This window comes from Chiroxiphia lanceolata, chromosome 1 (genome assembly GCF_009829145.1).
Source record: "Chiroxiphia lanceolata isolate bChiLan1 chromosome 1, bChiLan1.pri, whole genome shotgun sequence".
NCBI classification, from domain to species: Eukaryota; Metazoa; Chordata; class Aves; order Passeriformes; family Pipridae; genus Chiroxiphia; species Chiroxiphia lanceolata.
The window spans coordinates 149617645-149641620 of NC_045637.1; the positions used below are offsets into that span (position 1 = coordinate 149617645).

At 39.5% G+C, this 23976-nt stretch overlaps 1 protein-coding gene across 7 annotated transcripts in view; it reads left to right on the plus strand.

The window, feature by feature from the left end:
• PRKAG2 (protein kinase AMP-activated non-catalytic subunit gamma 2) overlaps positions 1 to 23976 on the plus strand; it is a 211618-nt gene that overhangs the window by 176315 nt on the left and 11327 nt on the right. For all 7 annotated transcript variants that reach the window (XM_032675097.1, XM_032675117.1, XM_032675106.1 and 4 more), the window contains 5 exons: positions 5859 to 5968; positions 19015 to 19096; positions 20619 to 20677; positions 22759 to 22804; positions 23550 to 23604. In XM_032675097.1, the coding sequence (XP_032530988.1) occupies positions 5859 to 5968; positions 19015 to 19096; positions 20619 to 20677; positions 22759 to 22804; positions 23550 to 23604 (352 nt within the window). The remainder of the gene's footprint in view (positions 1 to 5858; positions 5969 to 19014; positions 19097 to 20618; positions 20678 to 22758; positions 22805 to 23549; positions 23605 to 23976) is intronic.

Consider the following 23976-nt stretch of genomic DNA (forward strand, 5'->3'; position numbering starts at 1 on the left):
ATAGCTGAACTGGGATAATGGCTGGCTGCCACACCAGGGATGCTGTCCTTGGTCTGTATAGCTTTTAGTGTAAGGAAGGGGCAGGAATAATCTGCTTGGCACATGGCTGGATGTGGGAGCTGAATAGCCCTAAAACTGACAGTATGAGGGAGCTGATCATTTGTGACAAATTCAGCTTTTCCAGCCAACTTGTGGAACAGTTCTGTATAAATTGGGAAGCAGTGGGAGGGAGGGAGTGGATTGACCCAGCCAGTGCAAAGGGGTCACTGGCTGCTGCTTGTGCTGCTGTGGAGCCACATCTTTAGACTTGGCCTTCGAAAAGGTGACACTATTCTGTGTTTGTTGACAAAGGAATGTTAACTTGGGATGGGAAAAATTTATTTTTTAATTTACAGCTTAAGCCAGATGTGCATGAACAACTCTCTAATTTCTGTTTTCACTGTGATATGTCCTTGCCTAAGTTGCTTTTATTTCTATGTTAAGAAAAGACTTAATTATTTTACTTGATTAAGTGAGATAAGAGAGAATAGTATAGAGGTGAATATATAACACCTTTTAGTATAGTCTATCAATATAATTATACCAATAAACTTCACTAAATGTATTGCTGTTGGATCAGTTCTGTAATAAAAAATCTTTGGTCTCTTAATATTTTAATTCTCTGGCACCTGAAATATAATATCCAGCACATTACATGACTTTTAAAATAGAAATGTGACTTGGAGTAACCTGAAATGCAGATATGTATATGTGCAGTAACAGAAAATAAAATTGTTTTTTCCAGTAACTAGTTTATTTACTACAAGCGAGAATATCACAAAAATGCATGTCTACTCCCTCATTTCCTTTTATCCACCATCAGACCTGGCCCAGGGGAGATGGTTATGTTAATAGTAGTCAAGGTGAAGAAGGATGCTGGGTGCTGGGAGTGCTTAGCTCAGCTCCTGCTGCTGTAAGGAAACTCTAAGCTTTTAAAGTTGCACAGTTTTCATACTGATTCTGATTGAAAATCAGGGTGAGTGGTGGAATTACTGTGTATATATGTGGTTTCTGTCCTCCTCCAGCTTGTTCAGCAGGCTGGGCACTTACCTGACTGTATTTTTACATATTGTTATCCACTGATTTTTGTCCCTGCTTTTTCAAGGGCTTTTAAAACTCAGCAGTTAATTTTATAGTACGCTTAGGAAAGTCAGTTGTTTAGGTTGATATAAAGGGCCTGTGTTCTTCAAATGATTGAGGATTAGTAGAGGTCCCAGCTCTCAATCTAACCATGAGAGCAGGGATGCTATGGAGAGCTGCAGCAGCCTGATTGTGGTCTGCTGTGGAATTAACACTTTAAAGCAGATGAAAACAGTCTCTGTGGAACCCTGTGTCTTCCTTTCAAACACTCCTGGAACCAAAGACTAAACTTGAAATGTGACTGGATACTGGGAGCATAATATAGCTATGATATAAAATATAATAGGAAAGGTCATGATTTGGTGTTGTTAAAATCAGGAAGCGTGTGTGGCTCAGGATCTTGTTGTTGGGCCAGCTCAGTAAGAAAGAATACAGCACAGAAAGGCAGCCTGTGGTTTGCAGTAGACACTTCTGAGGAACTTTCTATAGGTTTTTATGTTGCAGTATTTGGAAGCTTTTCCATAAGTGTTGGCCATATGGTATTATGTTCCTCTTCTCCATCTGCAGGCACTTCTTTTTTTTTTTTTTTTTTCCTCTTCTTTTGAAGGCCTTGAGATTCTAAAGGGGAAAGCTGCAATAGAAAAGCACCCTGCATGGTGGCAAAGGTATGAGTGGAACTGAAGGCATCTATTCAGTAGATCTCTGAGGAAATGGCTTCAGTAATGCTGCAGAAGCTTCCCTGCCATTTATGAGTATTCAGATGGTAGTTCTACCGTAGAGCTCTCTAAATAGACAATTATACTTTGTACTGAGTCCTACTGCAATCTGAGTCAGTATTGCTGAATAATTCATCTGTTAAAAAAAAAAAAAGACCTGTGATGCTTTTGCAAATAATATTTACTGACTGAAATGAAAAATTAAAGCATGTCTTTCAATGAAGTGTGGGAGAAAGGAAGAGAGTAAAAATCATTTGATCTTTAGTGAATAAGATTGGGGAGCAGAAATACAAATAGATTGATATTCTGATCTTTAGGGGAACTCTAGCAGTAGGAACAAATAAAATGCTTATGTAGAGAATTTATTCTGTTAAAGCCTGTATGACAAGGTGCTCAACTTCAGGTGTTAAGTCTTGTAACCTTTCAGGTGACTTCTCTATGTGCTCTGTTAAAATTGCAGAGAACAGCACTGGGGATTTGGATATTTTTGTCTTCACCTGTGACTTGGGGAGAGGGAGAATGTCCACTTGCAAAATAATTTTCAGATGACTCTTCAAGAAATAACCTTTCATGAACAAGCACGCCCATGGAAATACACATTCAACTGCTTATCAGTGGATTCTTCTCGATCCTGCTGTAGGTTGAGATGCCTCCTGCTGGGGATCTGCTCTGTGAGCCAGCTGACCTCCAGATCATGAGCTGTGGAAAGCTGAGGTTGGGCTGGAGGCAGTTCTGTGTTTGTATCTCCTGTGTGTTGGACAACTGATCTTGTCTGCAGATCAGAGGTGACATGCAGAGTCTGAGGGAGGTTTTAAGTTGAGCTAAAAGGCATCTGTCCTTGTCCATCCAAAGGGAGTGCTGCTTTGCAGGTACTGCATGAGACTGCAGAAGCTTAATAGTAGCCAGGAAGGATGAGCATTATCAGAAAAATAGCTAAGACTGGAACTATAAAATAAATAGGTAATAAAGTAGAAATATCCTCATGGAGATGCAGGTGCTCAGATCTGGTTATTTATATTTGCAGGACAGTGGTGGCTGGATACAACCAAAAGCAGTAAGGTTGTCCTCTGGAAGGGGAGAGAAACTGTACAGAAGATTATGCCCCTGTTGTGATTATACCCTTATTACCCAGTTGTGCTGTGCAGGAGAGATGGGTGTGAGTGCATCCCTGGGATGTGCTGAGCCTTCTGTTTGGGAGACCTTTTCTCTGCTGAGCAGCTGTTGTTACACATGACGCACACACAGCACCCGTACAAAGAATTAGGCTGCAGCAACTGTTTAGTAATCCCAGGTAGCTGAAGGTGCTGGAAAGTCTTAAATATCCTTTCCAAGAGACACTTGGTGGACTTGTGTAAGACTTGAGAGTTAAATCAGTGCTGCTTATCTTTTGCATGTTTAGTTAGTAACTAATAAAGCGGTGCATTATACTTATTCATAGTATAAGGATCTTCTGTAGAAATAAACCTCAGTTCCAGCTGGACAATTGGATCCTTGTTCAGATCCTGCTAGAGTTAGCAGTGCTCACAGATGGTTATCTCATGCTTCTGAATTTTTTAATTTTAACTTTCCAGTTACAGTTAAAGGGAAACAGTTGCTTTGTGGTATCTCCTTGGAGTTGGAAGACAGCATAGGGTGAGATAGCACTTCACTAATCCATGAATGCGGAGTGGATGAGGATTATTGAGGTCCAGCTGAAGCTGTGTTTGGAGAGTGGGAATGTTTGGTAAGTGAGAGGAGGGTTTATAGGCCCACCCTCACTGTGCTGGTCAGTATGGAGTTCCCAACTGTGGCTGCCATTAATTTAAATTATTAAATTATTCTGCCCTTGTTATTGTGATACATTACATTTGCAAAATTAAAGATAAGTTGGCAAGACTCTACTGAGCCATGATATACTCTGCTAAGAGGGTAATTTTTTTTCAACTCAAAATAATTGGCTGCTTTGTAGTTTATAGAATCATTGAATCATTTAGGTTGGGAAGGACCTCTAGTTTGAGTCCAACTGTTATCCCATCACCATCATGTTCACCATTCGGTGTCCCTAAGTGCCACATTCACACATCTTTTTGAACACTTCCAGGGATGGTTATTTCACTATTTTGATGGAATAGTAGGTGGTGTCTACTATTTGAGGTATTCCTATGCTTGTTTCTACCTGTAGTATCTTAATTGTATACAAAGTTGAGATTAAAGTATATAAGGACTCTGATACTGCACAGAGGGACTGCACTTATGGTTGTAGAAGCAACCATAACTTTATAAAGCCCAGACTTCTTGGTCTGTTATTTAAATGTTCTTATAATGTTGTTTCTCTTGATTAATATCTCATCCCCTCCCTGCTTATAGTTTGAGTATTTAAAAAAAAACAAACAAAACAACAGAAACACAAACAAACAAACAAAACCCCTTCTAACAACTCTATTGCAGGACCATTAAATTAATTTCATGGAGACAGTAGCTGTTTATGGTATTGCAGAACTTAGAGGATGATAGATGTTAGTATATCATCAAGTTAGATAAAGATTTCTCTGTCCCAAACTACTTTTTTTGCCTCTCCCATACATGCCGTGGATGGGTCAGTACCAGTTCCCCTTTGGGATCACCTCGTGGAGGTGGCTTCCTACAGCTTTGTCCAAGTCTGTCTGCCTGGTCTTTTCCCTATCAGTTTCCTCACATGGTTTCCTAATCTCCTCTCAATTTTTCCGAGTTCCTACTATTTCCACTTCTGGTCTTGAGTTCTGTAGGAACACAGTGTCCAACTGGAAAAAAGTGGAAGAAAAAAAGAAAATAATTTGTTGGATTTGTCTTCTGTATTCCTATATAACTTCTATTTCACATTGCTTGTTTCAGCAGGGAAAAGGGGTTTATTTATATGTTTATATATTTATTTAAAGAGTAATGAGAGTTGGAGATGAAGGACTTCCATAGTATATAGAGGAGGCTGCCTGAATCCTGGAGCAGCCACTTGTAGGGGAGATCCAGCTTTGCTTCCGTAAACTTGGACTAAAAAGTGTGTGCTGAACCACTATGGAAATGATGATAAATAATTTACAGAACTGGATGACTGGCTTTGAGTAAATCTAGCAAATGAGAATTTTGAGGTTTTAGCTCTCTAATTTGAAGTCTTTCAATGCTCAGTAGGTATTTCAAGGGGTTTTTTGTTTATTTTCTTTTTCATCCGCTCTTCAAAAATTTAACATATGACTAAGTTTCTGTTCATTATTACAGGGTATAAAGGGTACATCTCTGACGGAGGGGTTAACCTTGACTGTGTTCTAGGTACCTGCTGTAAAGAATGGAGAGTCAAACTGCTTTAAAAAAGTAAAAGTTCACGTACCTCAGCAGATCAGGGGATTGTATCATGTGCATCTGAACTCTGACAAATGCAAATTTGAGGTCATATGGACTGGATTGCATGTCCTTGCTGCAGAAATGTCCCCCTAAAACCATTCCAGCCACATGGATCCTGTTTTTATGAGCAAAGTGTTGGATTCATGATACTGTATGTGAAGTAGTCTGAAGAGAATGGAACTGATAATAGAACTTGCCTGCTGCCTCTTGAGAAAATACAAAATTACTGTGTGAAAACTGGACCAGGCAGAGATGAGATTCAAGAAATATTAGTTTAAGGAGCTTAAGCTGGTCAAACCCAACACTACTTAAGTTTCAAACTGTCTTCCTTTTGTACATAACAAGAGTTCAGATGCATATTCCAGTGGTTTGCTGTTGGGAAAAAAAAATATAACTCTTCAGTACAGAAGTTCTTCCTCATCAAAGAAGAACAATGCATTTTGGTTTTGTTCCATTTAATCTGAAAGGAAAGATGAGTCTGAAATGCAAAGTGCAAACCTGTGACTGTCTGCCCGTATCTGAATGTGTGAAATTGAATTTTGCTTTAGGGTTGTCCTTCTGCAGTGGTGTCCGGTTGATTTGGCATGTTTGTTACTACTTCTTTTTGTTGTTTTTAATTTTATTTTTTTTTAAAGTCACTTAAATAAAACAACAAAATGTTTTTACTTGCAGCACTTGAAGAATCGGAAAGTGACATTTATGTGCGATTCATGAGGTCACACAAGTGTTATGACATTGTTCCAACAAGCTCTAAGCTCGTTGTTTTCGACACTACGCTACAAGTGAGTATCCTCCTTTCAGTCTGCCTTTGCTTGCCGTTCTTTTTTTTTTTTTAGATGTTTCCTGAGTGTTAAATGAAATTTGATCTCCTGCAGAGAAAGTCTCCCATAGTGCTGTGCTTTGACTGTACAAAACCATATTGTTTCAACTGTATCTTTCATGTTATGCTAGAGGAGGAGTCAGAGAGGTTTTCCTAACAGAACAGAAAGGATGTAAATTGTTTTGCACTTGGAATCTCTCTCAAAAAAAATGTCAGATGAGCCCAAACTTATATTGGCTTCTTCATGGCCGTCAGAATTTGCATAAGAACATTTGATGTAAGATCACTGTGCAACAGCTGAAGTGTACCCAGGTGTTTTGAGCCTGTTCCTGCTATATTAATAAAGACTATTTAGGAGTAAAATGGATGGCTTAATTATGCAAATTACTACATTCTCCAGAAAATTTTTGTTTTCAGTTTCTCATTTTGCATTTAATCAGTAAATCATCTGCTAGACTCTTGGCTCTGTCTGAAGAGTTTGTTTGCCAAAAGAAGGAATTAGCTGCCTGCTATAGAAACAGGCTAATCTGTTCTGCAGGGTGGTAGAAAGCTGTGGCTTGCTTTGTTTCTCGGATTTTGCAATTGGTATTTTTTTTGCTTTTTGGTTTTTTTCAGTGTTTTTTTCCTTCTAAAGATGCTCCAATTCTGGCTTAACTAAGCCCATTAAGTAATTTTGGTCTGGAATGTACTGCTCAGACTTCAGCTTTCTGCAGTCAGAAGAAACAATGTAGTCAGAAGATACTCAGTCCCAAAAAATTCACAGATCCATCCTGAGTATCAGATAATCATATATAATGCTGGATTGAGTGCTAAAACGTGGAAAACCTACACTGACTTTTTCACTGCCTTAGAGGGGAAAAAGTTCTGCAGTGTTTCCTTTCTTCTACCTGAAAGAGAAAATGTCTGTCAACTCTGAAGTAAAGAACTCAGACCTCTTTGACCTGAAAGGTCAAATTTAGGATGGTAGGGTTCATTGTCACTCTTTCAGCCCTTCTCAAAGACTGTTGGCTTCCTTTTGATTCCAGGGGATATTTTTTCCTCTCACTATGAGATAATATGTTGGGAGTTGGTACCTGCATTCTCAGCTGTCAGTGGTCACCTGAGTCAAAGGCTTGAGCTTGATCACCACTGAAATTTGAAAGACGGATGTTCTTTATTCAATTAACCAATTAATCTTGAGGCTGTTGGGGCAGGTCACCCATTCCTTTTGGATTCTTCAGTCCCCTTGATGAATTACATCATGCCAGATACCAGTTTTCACTGCTGGAGCTGTGCTAATACCATTAACATAAAAAAGGGGGAGTTTCATCTCCAGGTGGTGAGGTAACACTTGGGGAAACCATAAAGGAAAAGAGGTAACTTAATGGTAATGGAAGAACTCACCAACATTTGACCAATGTCTTATTTGGCATCCCTAATGATGGTCTTGGATTACAACTGGAGGAGAACAAGGCACACCTTGGTCTGTGATCCTGGAGTCATATTCTCCTGCTTCTCCAGCTGTTTGAAAGCAGTGGTGGTAGAAGGCAAGTCTGGAGTTACTCATTCAGACTCTAGTATTCAATAAAGGTGGACCAAATCTTGAGTTGGTATTGCTGGTGAGGAGCTTTTTTTGTCCTTTAAACTAAACTGCATGTTTTGAACTTGGCACCATTACATTTATTCCCAGTTGCATTAGTTTTAATTTATAAAGTCATCATATTGTAAAGCATTAATACTTTTCCTGCATGGGCACTGTCTTCCAACCTAGCAGGTTTTGCTAAGAAAAAATTAAACTGATTGATCTGAATGCCTGTCTGGGCTACACTGCTGGGAGGTCTTTTACATACTTCTCTTCAATATTTCCCTTTAGTTTTTTGCCTGGCACCATGTGCCACCACCATTGTCTTCACAACACATTATATTGATTCAACTTGATCAGTGTGGCTGGTGCACAAACATGTCTGGAATATAAAAAAAGAATAGCTTTTTTTTTTTTCCTAAGCCAGCTGAATAAGTGGAGAATTTAACAAAGGTAGTCAGATAAAAACTTCTAAACTGTTCCTTATGTTTTAATTTTTAATGTTTAAAATTATGTACTTTCCAGTACTTCAGGACTTTGTATCAGCTCTTATTTTGAAAATATAGTACATGGCTTTGAAACATTCAATGTCCTATGAATCCTCTCAAATGGATATTTTTCTTTCCTGGATCTGTTTCACCCCTACCCACATCAGTGTTTCTCCTAATTTAAAAAAAATAAACAAAAAACACCCACCAAAAAAAGGTGTGGTGCCTTGAAAAAGTTCTGCGGGGATTTGAATTCAGGTTTTTAATAGTGCTAGAACTAAAGCAGACTATATAAGGGCTCACCTTCTGCCTCCCTTTGTATAAGCTATAAACAATCAATGGAGGAAGAAAAAAAAATGGATCTGGGTTGTGTTCTCATGGCATCCTGTGAAAGATTCTGGATTTTGGATTTTTATTTGGCTGCAGTATCCCATCTCCCTCTACTGGTCAGCAATCACAGCACACATCCCATGTTTCTACCCTGGAAAATTATTCATGAGACACTGTGGAAAGTATTCCAGACCTGTTGTTAGCTATGGGAAAACTGGAGATGTTCACTTTATATAGTGTGGCCCAAGTTATACTGCTGAAGCAACATTGATTCATACAGGTAAATGTTTAGACTCGATGTCTATGGGGGAGTTAGTGTAAAGATTCATAAGGAATCTTGTGTTAACCCTGACTGAGAGTGGAGATGGTCAGGTGCATTGGAAATAGAAAGAAGGCTTTAAATAGCAGAAATAGCAGCTAATGAAGAGCAAGAATGAGCTGACAGTGTGTTCACACCTGTTTATTTGTCAGTCAGAAGGCATGGGGGCCTCAATTCCAGCAGCTACCAAACCTCTGGCAGCTCCCAGTGCTGGCACAGTGCTCTGGTCCTGTGTGTGCAGAGCAGCCCTGTGCACAGGCTGTGAAAGCCGTGGTGTGGCTCTTGCACTTGTGCTGGGCATCAGCTCAGCTGGTGTGAGAGAACTGTGCTCCAGCTGGACAGTGTGCCCCTTGGCACAAGCATCTGCACTAAATAAATACAGTGTACTGAGCCCTGCTCTGTTCACCTGCCTGAGGCCAACTAACACAGCTCAGTTTGCCTTCCCACAGTTTCACTTATAGTTCCCCCAAAACAGAGTATCTGCCTCTAGTCTGCCTGTGGTCCCTACCCTGTGTTGAACCCTGGGAAGTGGCAGATATTGCCTGGGAAAGTGCTGGCTGGCACAGTTCTCTTGATTTAGACTGACAGTGGACTGTTCTTTCACCCTTTCAGTTTATTCATTTGTATTTGCTCCTCATAAATATTTATAGAATCATATCGTACTTCAGTGCTGTGGCTTTTCCCTGCCTGTGACCCACGAGTGCTCCTTGTTTGTGACAAGCTTCAGCCTTTGGCTTTTCCCAGAGAAGATGCTATCTTTGCTTGACACACATTAAAGAAACTTTCTAAAGTCTGATCTGACCAGGAAGGGAGTCAAGAGACAATTAGAGGTTGTGAGCTATCCTGTGAAGTTTGGAAATTTTACTCTGTGGATGATGGGGAAACTGGGCAAGTTGCAACAATGTGCAGCTCAGTGGTTAAACCTTCTCATCTTTTATACGTCTCCCAGGATGAAAATAGTAGGAAAACAAACTCCTCACAGCCCCTTGGAGGGCTTAGGGGGATTGTCCCCTCAAGGGTTTCTCTGAATGACCGTTCACTTATTGTTCATCATTATAATTATTCACTAAATGGATCTGAGGTATCTTTGTAATAGGCTCCAGGAAATAACTGAGCTAAGTGCAGATTTACACCAGCTTGTGTCTTCAGCACAGCATTTGAGCACTGTACAAGTGTTGCTGCATTTAGTGTGGCAGTGATCTGGGGAAAGAAGGTGACATCCAGGCCTGTTTGCTGGGTTTAACCTGCAGCAGGTACATACAGTGACACAGCAAACTGATATTACCCTTTGATATTCATGCTTTGAAGGAAAATAATTCCTGTATTAAATTCAAAGGTCAACAAATTACAGCACTTTGTTTACCATCTATCAGTCAGATTACTTTTGACTAACATCACCTACTAATGTGATTTCACTTTTTTCCTTGTTGCTGCATAAATTTGTTTTCTCTAAAGACCAGTGCATTTCCCCCCCACATCCTGAACTCTGTTTGAATTTTTTAAGGAAATGCCTCTTACCTAGCTTATAGCAATCTCTAAAGCTTAACTCTAAAAGCTTTCTTAAGACCAGATTTCTGTCTGACCTCCAAAGAAATGTATTAATTTGTTGTGGCTTTGCCCAGGCTACATAAAGATGAGAAGGATTAGCTTGTTTTCTAGTGCAGAGCAATTAACCCTTCAAGAGGAATGTAAAAGGTAAATGCAAGACAGAGGCTTCCCTACTTCATATCAAGCAGCAATCTGCAGTTCCAAGAATGATCTGATAGTGAATGTAGTGGCTGTGTCTTGTCAAGTTTGCCTAAGCTCTCTTAGGGTGAAAAGCTCAGTCTAACCTTTGACAAAATGATATTCTTACTTGTTAAAAGTCAATTTATGCAGCTTTTACTCACCATGACCTTGCAGCTGTTTATGAAGTATTTGTCCAAGGCTTCTTCATAAAATAATAAAAATCAAACAGTAATGAGAATAAGCTTTCAGAATACTAAAGACTCTCTCCTTTTATATCCTGAAGAAATCTTGGACAATTGCGTGACTTGAGGGTTAGATTATTTAACCCTTCTGTTTAATGAAATTACCTAAGTTGCTAATGGACCAGGTGTTGTTATCACCTCTGTAGGATTTTGTCAGTAGCTGTCACGCTAATAAGAGCTCAGATACTTTTCTACCACAAAACTAAAAAAGAATATTTGGAACAATGCTCTGGAAACTTCTTTAGGGGTTTAACAAGCTGAACGTAAATATACCTTGTAATTTCTGCAAAGCATTCAATGGATTCCCCATTAGAAGAGTGGAAGAGGATTTGTGCTTCCCTCCCATGTGCTGAATCTATTCAGTAAACGGATTTATTATTCTGGTTCTCTCCAGTCCATTCTTGACTGGGGTGTTGCCTCTCTCCAAGGTTATGAGATAAATCAGGTTTCCAGGAATAATGTTCTAGAATCGTTTGCTTCCAGGGACACACAACAGACTCCTGGTCTGCTGTCACAACAGAGTTCTCACAGCTTTACAAAGGGATTGACTGTCTGTTCCTTAATTGGCTTTGAGGTTTTTCCCTGATGAAGCTGCTACTGTCTGCATTTCTGAGAGTGTGAATACCCCTCCTTGCTTACCCATCCCACAGAACTGTAAGAGAATCATCTAATTTAGCTTCTAACCAGCATGTGGGCTGAGGCAATTGAGCAGCCACATGAAAGCTCCCTTCATTGAGATCAGGCTGGGATCAGCACCATAATATGGTGAGATTGCTGTGGTTTTTTTCAGAGCTGCTCCTGTTGCTTGTACACAACAAGGACAGGAGTTTAATTCCTGCAGCTCTCAAAACCAAAAGGAAGCATTCATTCCTGTATCTTGGAGGAAGACAATATGTGTCAATTAAGCAAGAATTTCTACACAAGGTTTAGGGAAGGTGTTTGTGCTTGGCTGAGTGAAAGTCATGTGTCATTCTTCCTGCCTTCCCTGCCCTATCACCACTTTTTTGGTAAGATCTTCATCTATGAAAGAATTTCTGTCCACTTCCCCATGCAGCTGGTCCCACTGGCTCTGCCCATCAGACTTACCTGATGTCACCTCATAGCCCATAGTGGTGTGAAATCTAACAGCAGAAAGCTACAGGATGGACATCTTGACATAGAACATCAGTTCAGGTCTTGGTTTGGTGTCTTCAGCTGGATTGGGACCTTTTCACATGCACAGGGAGGAGTTCTGCTTGTGGACATGGCACCTGCTCTCTGGGGAGAAATCTAGAACCTGTGCCTGCATAGTTTAACTTGAGGATAAGATACTACCTGTTTTTTCTGGGTTTTAGCTTGGGTCTGAAGGGTATTACACCATCAGATCTTAAATTTTAATAAGCTATGGCCATTAGAAGTACATAATTTACCAGGAGTGTTCCCTTTCCGTCACCTGTGAAAGAGAAATGAATTTTGATCTGGTTTCATGTAAGCTTTCCAAAATTCAGCCTGAGCTAGAGGAGCTGCTTGTGAATGTTTACTGGTTGGGGTTTTTCAGATGCTAAAGCAAACGTGTAGCCTCTCAGTTAATAACAGGTTTGTCCAGTTTTTCTCTAATCTACTTGAGGGTGTGATAAGGTAAAGGAAGAAATTCTTCTCTTCAAGACCTGCTCAGCCCTCCCTCAAGGCAAAAGTCTTTAATAAGTCCTTAAGTAGCCTTTTTTTTTAACAGCATAGCCCTTCCAGGAGGAAATGCTTCTACCAAATTCACAGACCAAGGAAGAAAATAATTGGAAAATTAATTTGAATGCCATCATGATGAAATGGTTGGTTGTAGTCTCCACACTGGTTTAGTCTCTCCAGACGAGTCAGTTTGTAAAAACACTGAACTATACATATGCACTATAAAAGAGGTTTTTAACTAGTTAAAATAGCTCCTTTACAGGACTGTAGGTCTCTGTAATTTAAAAAGATGTCTGGATTGGGCATTACAATTGTATTTGAAGAAAAAAAAAAGAAAAAGAAATTGCAAGTTAATGTTGAATATGCTTCCCAATGTTGCCAGCCATTTTTGGGAAACATAAAGGACAAAGCAATTAATAATCCTCTAAAAAGAAATTTGTGCGAGAACATGAACTGTTTCCTGACACTAGGTATCATCCCTAGATTACAAGTTAGAGGTGTTTCTCAGTTTCCTCCTCACCATTTGGAAAGCTGGTGGGGAGATCCTCTGGAAAATCAGTCCACCTCCCTGAAATTTCTTTGCTTCAGGTCTTGCATTTGGGAAGAACCTTCTCAACTGAAGGTGTTTAAATGTCATTGCATTGGGTCATGAAGCAAAAATGCATGATGTATTTACTGCTTTGGTATTATCAGGGTGATGACTGTGGGATCTGGGGGGGAATGCAGGAGTCCTTAATTCCAACTTCACAGAAATAAGTCCTTTGACAGTGATGCTGACAGCGTGGGAGAGGAGGGCTTTCCAAAGACTTTCAGTGGCAAAGTTGTATTTTCAACTTAGTATTGTGTTTTTATTATGTTCCCAAATATTGTGTCATAGCCTCTGTTTGGGTGACAGTGGGTGGTTGGCCTTCTCCAATGGTCTGTATTGCATCACATGGGATCCAAAAACTCCCAGTAGAAGCTGAGATTGAATAAGAGGGGGGGAAGAAAAGACCATGTGAGCAACTCCAGTCATTGTTGAAGAGTATTTTTCAGTGAAGAAAAGATTACAGTTTGCTGCCCCTCAGAGTGGGCTTGCACCCTCTATGACACCGTGTTAATGTGACTCAGGTAGTTGGTTACCTCGTTTTACCTCTTTGCTGGCTGCATTGTCAAACAAGTACATAAAACCAAGGATTATGAGATGTGCCTTTCAGCCTGATACAGAAGAAGCACTGCCTAAAATCCTGGTGATGTGAGGGAATAGCAGGGAAACATGTTATAAACCTGTCTTATGCAGCTGGACCATCAGGTTTACCTCTCCCTCATATGCAGTAGTTTTTTATTTTTCCTCTCTTGGAGATCTGCCAAGATTTGGGCAGTCAAGAGAACTTGCCACACTACTTAAATACAGTCCTGTTTATGTTGGGCTAGAAAGGGTTGCCTCGTTCCTCGTTTTTTCACATCAAAAGCATTTGGGAGTCAGTTGGCTCATAAAGACATTTAGACTGAGGGAGTGAAGTGTGGGTTGCCCAGTTTTTTCATAGTACAGAAGTTGCAGCAGAGGCCTGATGGTTTTCCTGCTACAACAAGGACCAGTTGTACTTCTCTTTGTCTTCTTACTTGGTAAGAACTATTGAAATGAGAGTGTTTGGCCTCTGAGAGGAAAGTCTCAGGGTAACTCTTTCTTGCATCTTCATACTCCAACAGTGAGAACAAAGACTGTATTCTAGAGTGATTTTGCCATATTTGCTCATATTGTGAAGGTATTGCTGTTCTCCTTTGAAAGTGGAAAGCTTTCTCACCTTTACCAGGGGAAGCCCTTGAGAAGCCACTCCGTGCCTTGCTTTTTGGTACTTAGAGCCTTTGAGTATATGGGTGTAGGAGTTTAACCTTTTCCTATACTTCTCCAGCTGTTCCTATCCAGTTTGCTAAGCTGGATGCCTCTTGCAAATTCCTTTCAACTACGTATCAAACTCTGTACTTTGCTGTGCTGGGAAGGATGGTTGTTTCTCAGTGACTGCCTGAAAGATTTGGGTTTGATACTCTGGTCCACATGTGTATTTTTTTAGGTGTGCGTTGCCTCTAGTTTTGTAGTCCTTAAAAATAATCATGAAACAAGACTGGGAATTTGTTGATTTATCCAGCGAAAATGATGATGAATGTTTTAGATCACCCTTGAGCATCCATCCGTTAGGAAGCAGATGATAAAAGCATCAGGGGTCATGTGAGTCTGATACTGCTTTTATGGGAACTCTGTGCCAAAAATTAGAAAGAGCTTCTTCCTTCCTATTCTGATAAAATAGACATTTCCTGGGGTCATATATGGGACTTTTCAGGCAAGTGCCTGGTGTTGGCTTATGCAGTGAAAGATGAGGCAAGAGACGTGCACATTTATCATCCTGCCCTTTGACAGCAGCCACGCCACAGAAGTTCTGGCAGATCTTTTAACACTGTCTATGCTACTGGACAGTCATTAGCTGCATCGTCTTGCTTGGTGCTGCCATATCTGAAGATGTTCCATAACTGTTTCTTGCTTCTGCTCCCTCCAGGCTCTTTCAAGTTGACTTTGTCTTGAGCCAGTGGTGAGCTGTGTGTCTTTCAGCTCAGTAGGACTCTCTACTCAGCACTGACCCTTAAGCACCAGGAGCTGTTACAGCTCTTCCATCATCTTGTCAGGAACAAGAATCTTATTGCAAGGCAAATGAAACCAGTTCTTAACAACAGCAGCAGTTCACCCTCCTGACCTTATGGGACAGTCCTGGAAGATAAAGATAAATTTAAGCCACTGGTCACTTACACATGGAGTTACAGTTTTCATAACACAGTGTTAAGTAAAACAAAAGTGCCTGTGTACATAGGCTGAATTTTTGTAAGTAAGCTCATCTTCAGTTTTACTTTCAGATGCTTCCCTCATTCAGAGGTGTTTACTGGAGAGAGCATTTCAGCAAGGACTTGTAGGATTACTGGTCATAACGAGGAGTGTCCCTTTCAGTATTTCCTGTCAGTGAGGAAAAACTTCTTCTATAGTCTGGTGAAATCTTCTACCACTGTTTCTGGTTTCACTGCCCAGTAATCAAGCTTGTTTAGGAACTCACTAACCATAAGAGACAAGATTTTCCAAATATTCTACTACCTGAAAAACAGGACTTCCCATGTCTGGGTCTAACTCCTGCTTTCTTGGTAATGACTTCCATATTGGAGGAGGCTTTATGCTCCTTAAGACTTGCAGTGGAAATGTTTGAATGGTGTGCAGAATGACCTCCAGAAGTCGTATCTAACCTGAATTAGTGTGTTCTTTTATTCAGCACGTTCACAGTCAGTTTAATGAGTTCCTGTGGTAAAGAGAGCCCGTTCCTGTTTTGCTCACTTTGGTGTAATAACACCTCTTGTTGAAGTGATCTGTGATACATGTAAGATTTCGGTTGCTTTGTTCCTTAGCTGTAATGTGGCTCTTCTACCTAAGGGGCAAAATCTTGGAGAAAACAGTCACACAGAGTGGGATTCTTCATCTAAATGCCTGGACATCTTAGTGAGGGGGGGAAATGGCATCCGTGGGATGCAACTTAACCTCTGTTAAAGGCTGGTGAGTTGTGCCTCAGAAATCACTGTTTCCCCCAGCTGACTGTCAAGACACATGGTGAATGTGCAAGGTCAGCATATATGACAGAACAACCCCTAAATTTGGGCAGATAAATCCCATTTTTAGTGGTTCATTGTGTGTGTTAGGACCACTGCATGGTTAATAAGAACAAAAGTGCTTTGTTCAAAGAATGTTTGTACGTGGTGTTGAGCAGCAACAATCTATGGGCTCTGGCTGAGGAACAATGGTTTTGTGAAGGTCAGGCCAGTCCAACACTCCAGATCAGAGAAACGGCAACGCTGGTGGGGTTGAGACTTAACTGCACTGTTGGAGGTCCAAAGATGGGGCATGGTAGAGATCTTCAAAGGCTAATAACTATATATCAACAGAATGGAAGGTTCTTGTGGGTATTTTCTGCATGAAACATCTAAATGTGCTGGACAGAAGCCCAGCTCCACACCCCAGTGCTTTGGCTGGCCACCAAGCAGTCCTTTGGGCAACTGAAATTGGTCAACCACAGAAACTAAAGGAAAGCGTGAGTGGATGAGTGTGTGTTGGTGCTTGCAAGCAGTTTTAGTAAATAGGAATTAAGTTGGGATTTTGCTTTGTAATTACCTTAAATAAAAGACAAGTATTAACATTAAGAACTGGTGGCATTTTTACTTTATTTAAAAGGTAACTGTGTAACACTTGCTACTATAAAACAGTAGGAATGTCACTTGAGCTGTGATATGGGAGGACAGCCCAGGGGGATGAGTTTAAATATTTCTTTACTAAATTTTGGTGATTTATTACGTCAGATGTTTAACATTGTAATGTCTAAGCTAAACTCACTAGCTTTTATGCAAGATTTAAGTCTGAGCTGTCTCAGTAGCTGTATCTGTTCAGCAGTTTTTCCAAAATATGCCTATTAAAGCTAGACAAGATGGCACCTAACTGAAGATTCTTGAGATTCTTGGAGACAAATAACTTGCAGATAAATCAAGCAGGATCAGAACTGATCCTTTGAAGAATATTTTTCTTTTTTTTCCTTCTGAATTAGTCTACAAGTTTAGCATCTTGAATAGTATGTCTTTGGAGTTGTCCCTCTTGAAGTATCATTTCTGAATCTAAAATAATACCTCAGCCTTACTGTCTTTCCCATCAGAACTTGGTGCTGGGTGGTGTTCTTTGCTGCTGCTGTGTCTGGGAAAGAAGTAGCAGCAGGAATTTGGAGACTGCCTGGAGTCCTGTAGTTGGCTTTCCACATCTTTTCTGCCACGGGCATGCTTCTTTTCCAGGTTATCAATTAGAGTTTGTAAACTTGCTTGAGGAGTTGTGGTGCATGATTACTATCTGGAAGAAAGCTATTTCTCCCCCTGGCTTTAATGGATTAGCTGTTACCTTCTTGCTCTGATACAGCTTGAACATCTTGCTCTTGTGAAAGACTTGGGACATGAGCTGACAGTGGCTGTTACCTCGTGTGATGGCTGTTGTCATGGAGAGACATCGAAGCTGAAGGCTCACAGTTTCAGGCAGTGTGAGTGCACTTTCCCCCTTTTTTGATGAAGAGTGGTTAGAACTTACTTTGCCCTGAGGTGGAGTTAGTCTGTGTGAACTCTCTTCTGCCTCATATCTGCTCCCCAAATAGCTCACTGCAGCGAGTTTTTGCTGCAGGAACTCTTAAGTGTGATGCTGTTGTGTGGGAACAGTTCATGTATCTGCCTGGAGGGCTCCTGTGTGGTTTCAGTCTCCCTCATGAGTTAGTTTGCTCCCGTGGTGGATTTGGTCGTGTTTGTTTAGCCCAACTCCTCCTTGTGTCATCAAGGTACCTGAACACCTCTGGGACCTTTCTGTTTAACCATTTTCTAGATAAATACTGTGGTGTGTATTTTAGTCTTACTTCTGGTCCTATTTTTTTGTTATTGTTGTTGTTTTTCCCCCCATGGCTTCTTCAGTTTCAGTGCAGTTTAGGGGTGGTGGTTGTTAAGCAGATTGTTATTCTTGTTCATTGGTGATATGGCAGAGGCATCTCTGAATTCAGGAGGCAGCTTTGAGAGCTGTCATCTGCTGATGTTTGGAGGGTGGATTTGCTTCTCATGGTCAGAGAGAGCAGTCGAGCTGTGTAGAGGTAGCAAGAAATATGGATTGTTACCTATGTTTTTGTTTGTCCCTGCTTTTTTGGATGCTGATTCCATTGACTGTGAAGCCGCTTTATTCCTTAATCTGTTGTGGAGAGGAGCCCCTTGGCACATAATTTAAAGCAGACACTTAAGATACCACTGTGTAATCATGGTCTGTTAAGCAATTGCAATTGCTATTTCTGTGTTATTTGGACTGAGGACCAATTCCATGGATATAGAAAAATAGATTGGCTGTGTCCTAGTTTTGTGCCAGGTTAAGACCTGGACAAGAACCATCAATTCTTCATTGTGTTTTCCCTAGGAAGACTGTTTAGGGGTGCAAGCAGGACAGGAAGAATATTACGCTTGAACATATCACCAAGAGATCAGGAATTTGAGGTGCACTAAAGCCTGAGTCCTTCATGCTTCAGAGAACCAGTGTTGACAGGGAAGTGTTTCTTTTCAGAAGAGCAGCAATTTCTGATTCAGAAATTAAGGAGAGTTAATTCATTAAGAAATGAAATTACTTTGTTGATTTCTTGAGCAGCAAAACAAGCCAGCTAATCCTTTTAACTTTCAGTCGTATTTAAAATAATCAGACAATTCCTTTTAATTTGTAAAAATCAAGACTCTGAAAGCTGGAGGGGACATTGTTTCGGTCTCATCTTTTTTGACAACTTGCTGTAGTGAACATTGACTGGAGTGTAGCACAGTCTTCAGGTGTTAAACTAAAGCCTCTCTCTATGGAGATATCGGAGACTTTCATCTCGAATGTTCCTGTAATAGAAGAAATACAGATCTGGTTTTGCTAAGCTTTTTTCTAGCTTTTTAACCATTTTGAAAGTAAAAGGCTTAAGGTTTTTGTTTGGCCTGTGTGGTTTATGTTCTGTTTTGAATACCAGGTACCTGCTTATGCCACCTTTTTTTCTCCTAGTGAAAGAGGAAACCCTTCTGCTGGTGTCTGGCAAAGACAAGGCAAAGATTTGTTTAGTTGTTCTTTGGTTTTTTTTGCAGGTAAAGAAAGCCTTTTTTGCCTTGGTGGCAAATGGTGTGAGAGCAGCTCCACTGTGGGAGAGTAAAAAACAGAGTTTTGTAGGTAAGTAGTTCTGACATTATTCAGAATTACTTGAATTTCCAAGGTGCTTTATTGTTGCTGAAGGTGTTCTGGGGCTGGCCATCATCCAACATCCTGGAGAGGCAATGGCAAAGAGGGTTTCTTTTTCTTCCTGAGGAGTGAAATATTGCCAGCTTTCATAGTGTTGCTGTGCTTTGGGAATCATGATGGTTCTTTTAGGTCCCAACCTTCTGAAATTTCATCTCTAATAAGTGCACTTCACTGTGTATTTAAAAATAAAGGTAATGGTCACAAAAAGGAAATTTGAAAACTATAAAGAGAATAATTTCATTTTGCAGTATGATGATATGGGTGCTGTACAGGCCTATTCCTGTATGTGCTCAGTAAGCTGCACTGAGGAATCTTTAAATACCAGAATTAATATTGAATGTTACAGGTATGTCTCATACTGGGAGAAAAACATTAGATCCATGTATTGCTTTTCTTAAAAGTCGTGTCATTAGTTGCCACAACAATACTCTGCCAAAACTAGATCTCTGTTGCAGTTAGAAAATGGGGTCACAGTGGCAATTACAAATAGTATTATATGTACTTCTTGTGACCTGGAATGGAGGGTGAGGATTCTTGGAAGTGAATGGTAGATGCTTAATAAAGCATTTGTTAAAATATTTTAAATCCAAGTGAGGAGGGGCAGTAGTTTCCTGCAATACACCACAGGAGTTGCTGTGTCTGCCATATTTAATTGCATTTCATATTCTATCTGTAACTAAGCTCTAGTGATTTAAAGCTGACCTCCAGATTAATTTTTCCCTTCCCCATTTCTTAGTTTCTTCAGTTTAGATGTAAGAGTAGTAAACAGTGGAGCATCTTCTCAAGTCTAGAACTTGAAAGCTCAAAAAAGATTAATATTTTAAAGTAACTAAACTAATAATCAGTATTATATTACCTAGTTTGGTGTTGGTGCTTAAAATACATATACTATGGGTGTACTATATTTTTTTTTTAAGTCACATTTCAATACAGACATTGAGGATTACCATGGAAATGACTGAACTTCTTTAATAGGTAATATTCAATAAAAATGGATTATACTGTCCCTTCATTTGAGTCTAAGAGTCTGCCTGATTTGGCAAGTACATAATGAGAGTGTGTCTTCAAAAAGAAAATGAAAGGCAAGGATAGTTCTCCAACCTTTATAGATGTTCTAAACCCCCTCTTTTCTTTTTACTCTTTTGGGGGTGGATGTTGTCTGAATTCCAGGGGGTTTTTTGAGTCAGATTGGAAGTGAGGAGAAGCACATGAGTTATAATTTTGAATATTAATTCAGGCATGTGTTTTGATTCTGAAATAATGTGTCAGTGTGAAAGTGGACAGACATAGTTTTGGAATTCTACTGTTAAGTATTCCAATACAAATAGTATGTTACATGGATTTAATGTTTATTAAATTATATGTTGTGAATATAAATAGAGAAAATAGCTGAAAGTTCTGTATGTTAAATATCTATCTAAATACCTTTTTTTTTATGTATTACTTGTTACAGGAATGTTAACAATTACAGATTTCATTAACATACTACATAGATACTATAAGTCTCCAATGGTAAGTATGATGTTAAGCTATAATTTGGTCATTTGTCATACAGTACAGAGACTGAAATATCAAACTGCAAGATTTATGATGATTGTCATTATTATTTAAGTCTTTGAAAGTTTAGATATAGTGGGGGAATGCTCACTGTGGTTTTGGGGTTTTTTTGAGAGAAAAGATGTCTGTGTGTGCAAGGTTACAGAATGATGTCTGGATACCTGAGTTCAGCTCCCAGCTTTAGCCAGGAGCATCCTGAGCTTGGGCAGGTAACATAACCTGTCTGCTTCAGTTACACTTGTATGAATATGAGGAATTCCCTTACTGAGTGCCACCTCTTATGATGTTTTATGTGGTGTTTGCCTTAATGAGCCTTCCCTTTGAATGTGAGGCTCCTCTTAGTGTTGCAACTACTGAATTGGGATTCATTAGGGATGAATTGGGATGAAGGACCTGGCTTAGCACACTTACTAGAAACTAGACGTGATATAAAAAGTGTGAGGGACAATACCTGATTGGTAATCACTGTATTTATTTGTGTTCAGGTTGCTTCAAAGCACATACTTCAAAAGTAACCAGAGCTCTTGAAAAATGGCAAATGTCAACCAAAAACCACTTGGGGAGGATGTCTTGACGTTACCAGTAAAATTTCATTGTATTTAAAAATCAAGGGTATAGCTATGTGTGGTTCATATGTTGATAAAATCATCTTTGTTTCACAACTGTGATGGAGCTATTCCAAAAGGAGTATGTGGAGTTAAGCAGGATGCTGCTCACAGAGGCTTGGATACTTTAAAAAATTACTCTTCTTGGAGTGATGGTGTGGAATAAACAAGTTAAACTAGTTAAAATATATGCAAATATTTTAGTTATGTGGCTGAATTGCACAATCAGTTGGAGATCTGTTGGCTTCAATTAACTGTAATTTAAAATTCCCATTGGCAGTCAGTTGATGAAATTCTCTAGCTTGCATGTTCATACAAACATTTACATCCCTTTCTTGTTCCTGTCAAATCACAATTCCCCCTCTACCAATTAGAACATATGTACTATGTTTTACTAGCTAAAAAAATCAAGAACAGTTGGATGAAGCAGACATCTGATACATTTGCCTTCTCGAAGCTCATGTTAATTTTTAAAATTTATAGTGAAATTCTTGTCAGATGCCAATAGTGTGTTGCACTGTCCTTTTTTCTTGTTAAAGAATTCTTTTTTTCTCACTGGGGATTTACAAAGGGTGGAGGGAGAAGCAAATAAAAAGTGGTAACTGGTAACTTCTTAAAAATGTTTTCTATATTGCATTGACACTCAACCTCAACACTACTGATTTTTCCATGTAACTTTACTTAAGGTCTGACTGTTGTCACTCATTTATATTGTTTAACATCCTATTCCTTGTATTCTGCTTAAAATGGCAGCAGGAAGGAGGAATAGCTGAGAAGGGACAATATTTGACTTAAGTGATTGATGCAGTCTTCTGTAAGAAAAATAAGTAAATTAATGTTCCATCAGGGAGTGCTCTAGTCTTAATAGGTGCAATTATGCTGAAAATATAATTATTTAAATATTCTTGCTAAAGGCATCGCAACACATACAGTGTGAAGCACATTGTTATCCATGTAATAGGTAATACCCTCAATTGATTGATGAGGAACATCCAGGTAGTTCCTCCATAAAGAACTGCTCTTGCTTGTTAGTAATTAAGTAAAATTAATCTGTTAGCATCAAGCAATCAAGTGATCAGGGTAAGCTTTTTGCTGGTGTGGGTGTGTGAGGAATCACCAGAGGGTTTACTCTGGATGACTGTGTTAAGGTGAGATAAATTACTGAGGGGATGCCTTTGAGTCCAGAAGAGACCTGGACCACAAACCTTGGCCGGCATAAGGTCTGTCTGTCCCCCAGAATGATAGGTCCTGGATGGCACTGTGCACTGAGCAGAGTTGCACCCTTTCTTCTTGTTATTGCCAGGAAACGTTGTTTTGGACTGTTCTTACTCTGTTCTATTATAAGCAGTGAAATAAAAGAAAATTGTTCGGGTGTTTATAATGTTAATGTGGATTTAAAATTCAAGCTAAACTTCCGTCTCCTCATTGTAGGTTCAGATTTATGAACTGGAGGAGCACAAGATAGAAACCTGGAGGGGTGAGAATATTTACTACTTGATAATTTACTTGATAATTTACTATTTCCACTATTTCAGCATACTGAATTTTCAATTAATCATAGACTTAGCTTGTCTCTCTCCACATACTTTTTAGTGAAAGCAGAAATAGTAAATGCTTCTGTTTTGGCTCCTGCTGCTTACTTTTCTATCTGAAATAGCACATGAACTGGTGATCTGGGCTGTATAATACTTTGTCCCTTGTTCTTGGTTAGCACCAACTTGCTCTTTAAGAAAGAAAACCAACCTGGAGTAAGGCAGCATGTGTGAGATATTGGAATGGGAATGCACCTGAGACAGGATAGGTGGAGTGAACTGATGGGTGAGCAGGAAGCTCTGCCTGAGGGAGCTGCAACTAGAAATTCATGCAATGTATGGGTGTGAACACAAGTGCTGAATGCAGGGAGGCAGCTTTATGTTAAAAAATAGACTGTCTGACATGAAATAATTCACGTGCAGCAGAGCCTCACAGAACCGACCGAGGAAAGGATTATTTGCTGCAATTGCAGTGACCCCTGGTGGTGTTCAGCTTAGTGCTGCTTTTAAAATTTGTCTTTTTAAGGTCAATATAGGGGAATGTGCATAAGTGGTAGAATAACTAAGATAACTGTGCATGTTGCTGTTTGTCCTCCACTTAATTTTGTACAAATGAGTTCATAAAATGCTTTCATAAAATGGAATGGTTTTGTGTGAAGTGGTAACAGTCTATTAATTTTCTATCCCCAGAGCTTTATTTACAAGAGACATTTAAACCTTTAGTGAACATTTCCCCAGATGCAAGGTAGGATTTCACTGTTCAGTCTGCTTCACTTGAAATACATTAACTCCATCTCAGCACTGAATTTAAGCCTCTTTACATAATAAGAAACAATTTAGATTGTAAACTAGAGTACAGTAATGAAGGACTGTCTTTTAATATAATCAAGAAGATGTGAGAGCTTTTTTTTATTGTGAGTGAGGACTTCTTTGATTATCCAAAGAAGTGAATTTTTAATTGAACTTTTGCCTTTTTTCAGCATAACTGTTCTGTTAAATGAACTAGACACGGGTCAAAATTAATTGCCCCAAAACATGCAAAAAAGGCAATATGATGACACTTAAGCTACCCTGTAAGTCCTGTTTATTTCAGAAAAATCAAAAATTGTAGCGAGCC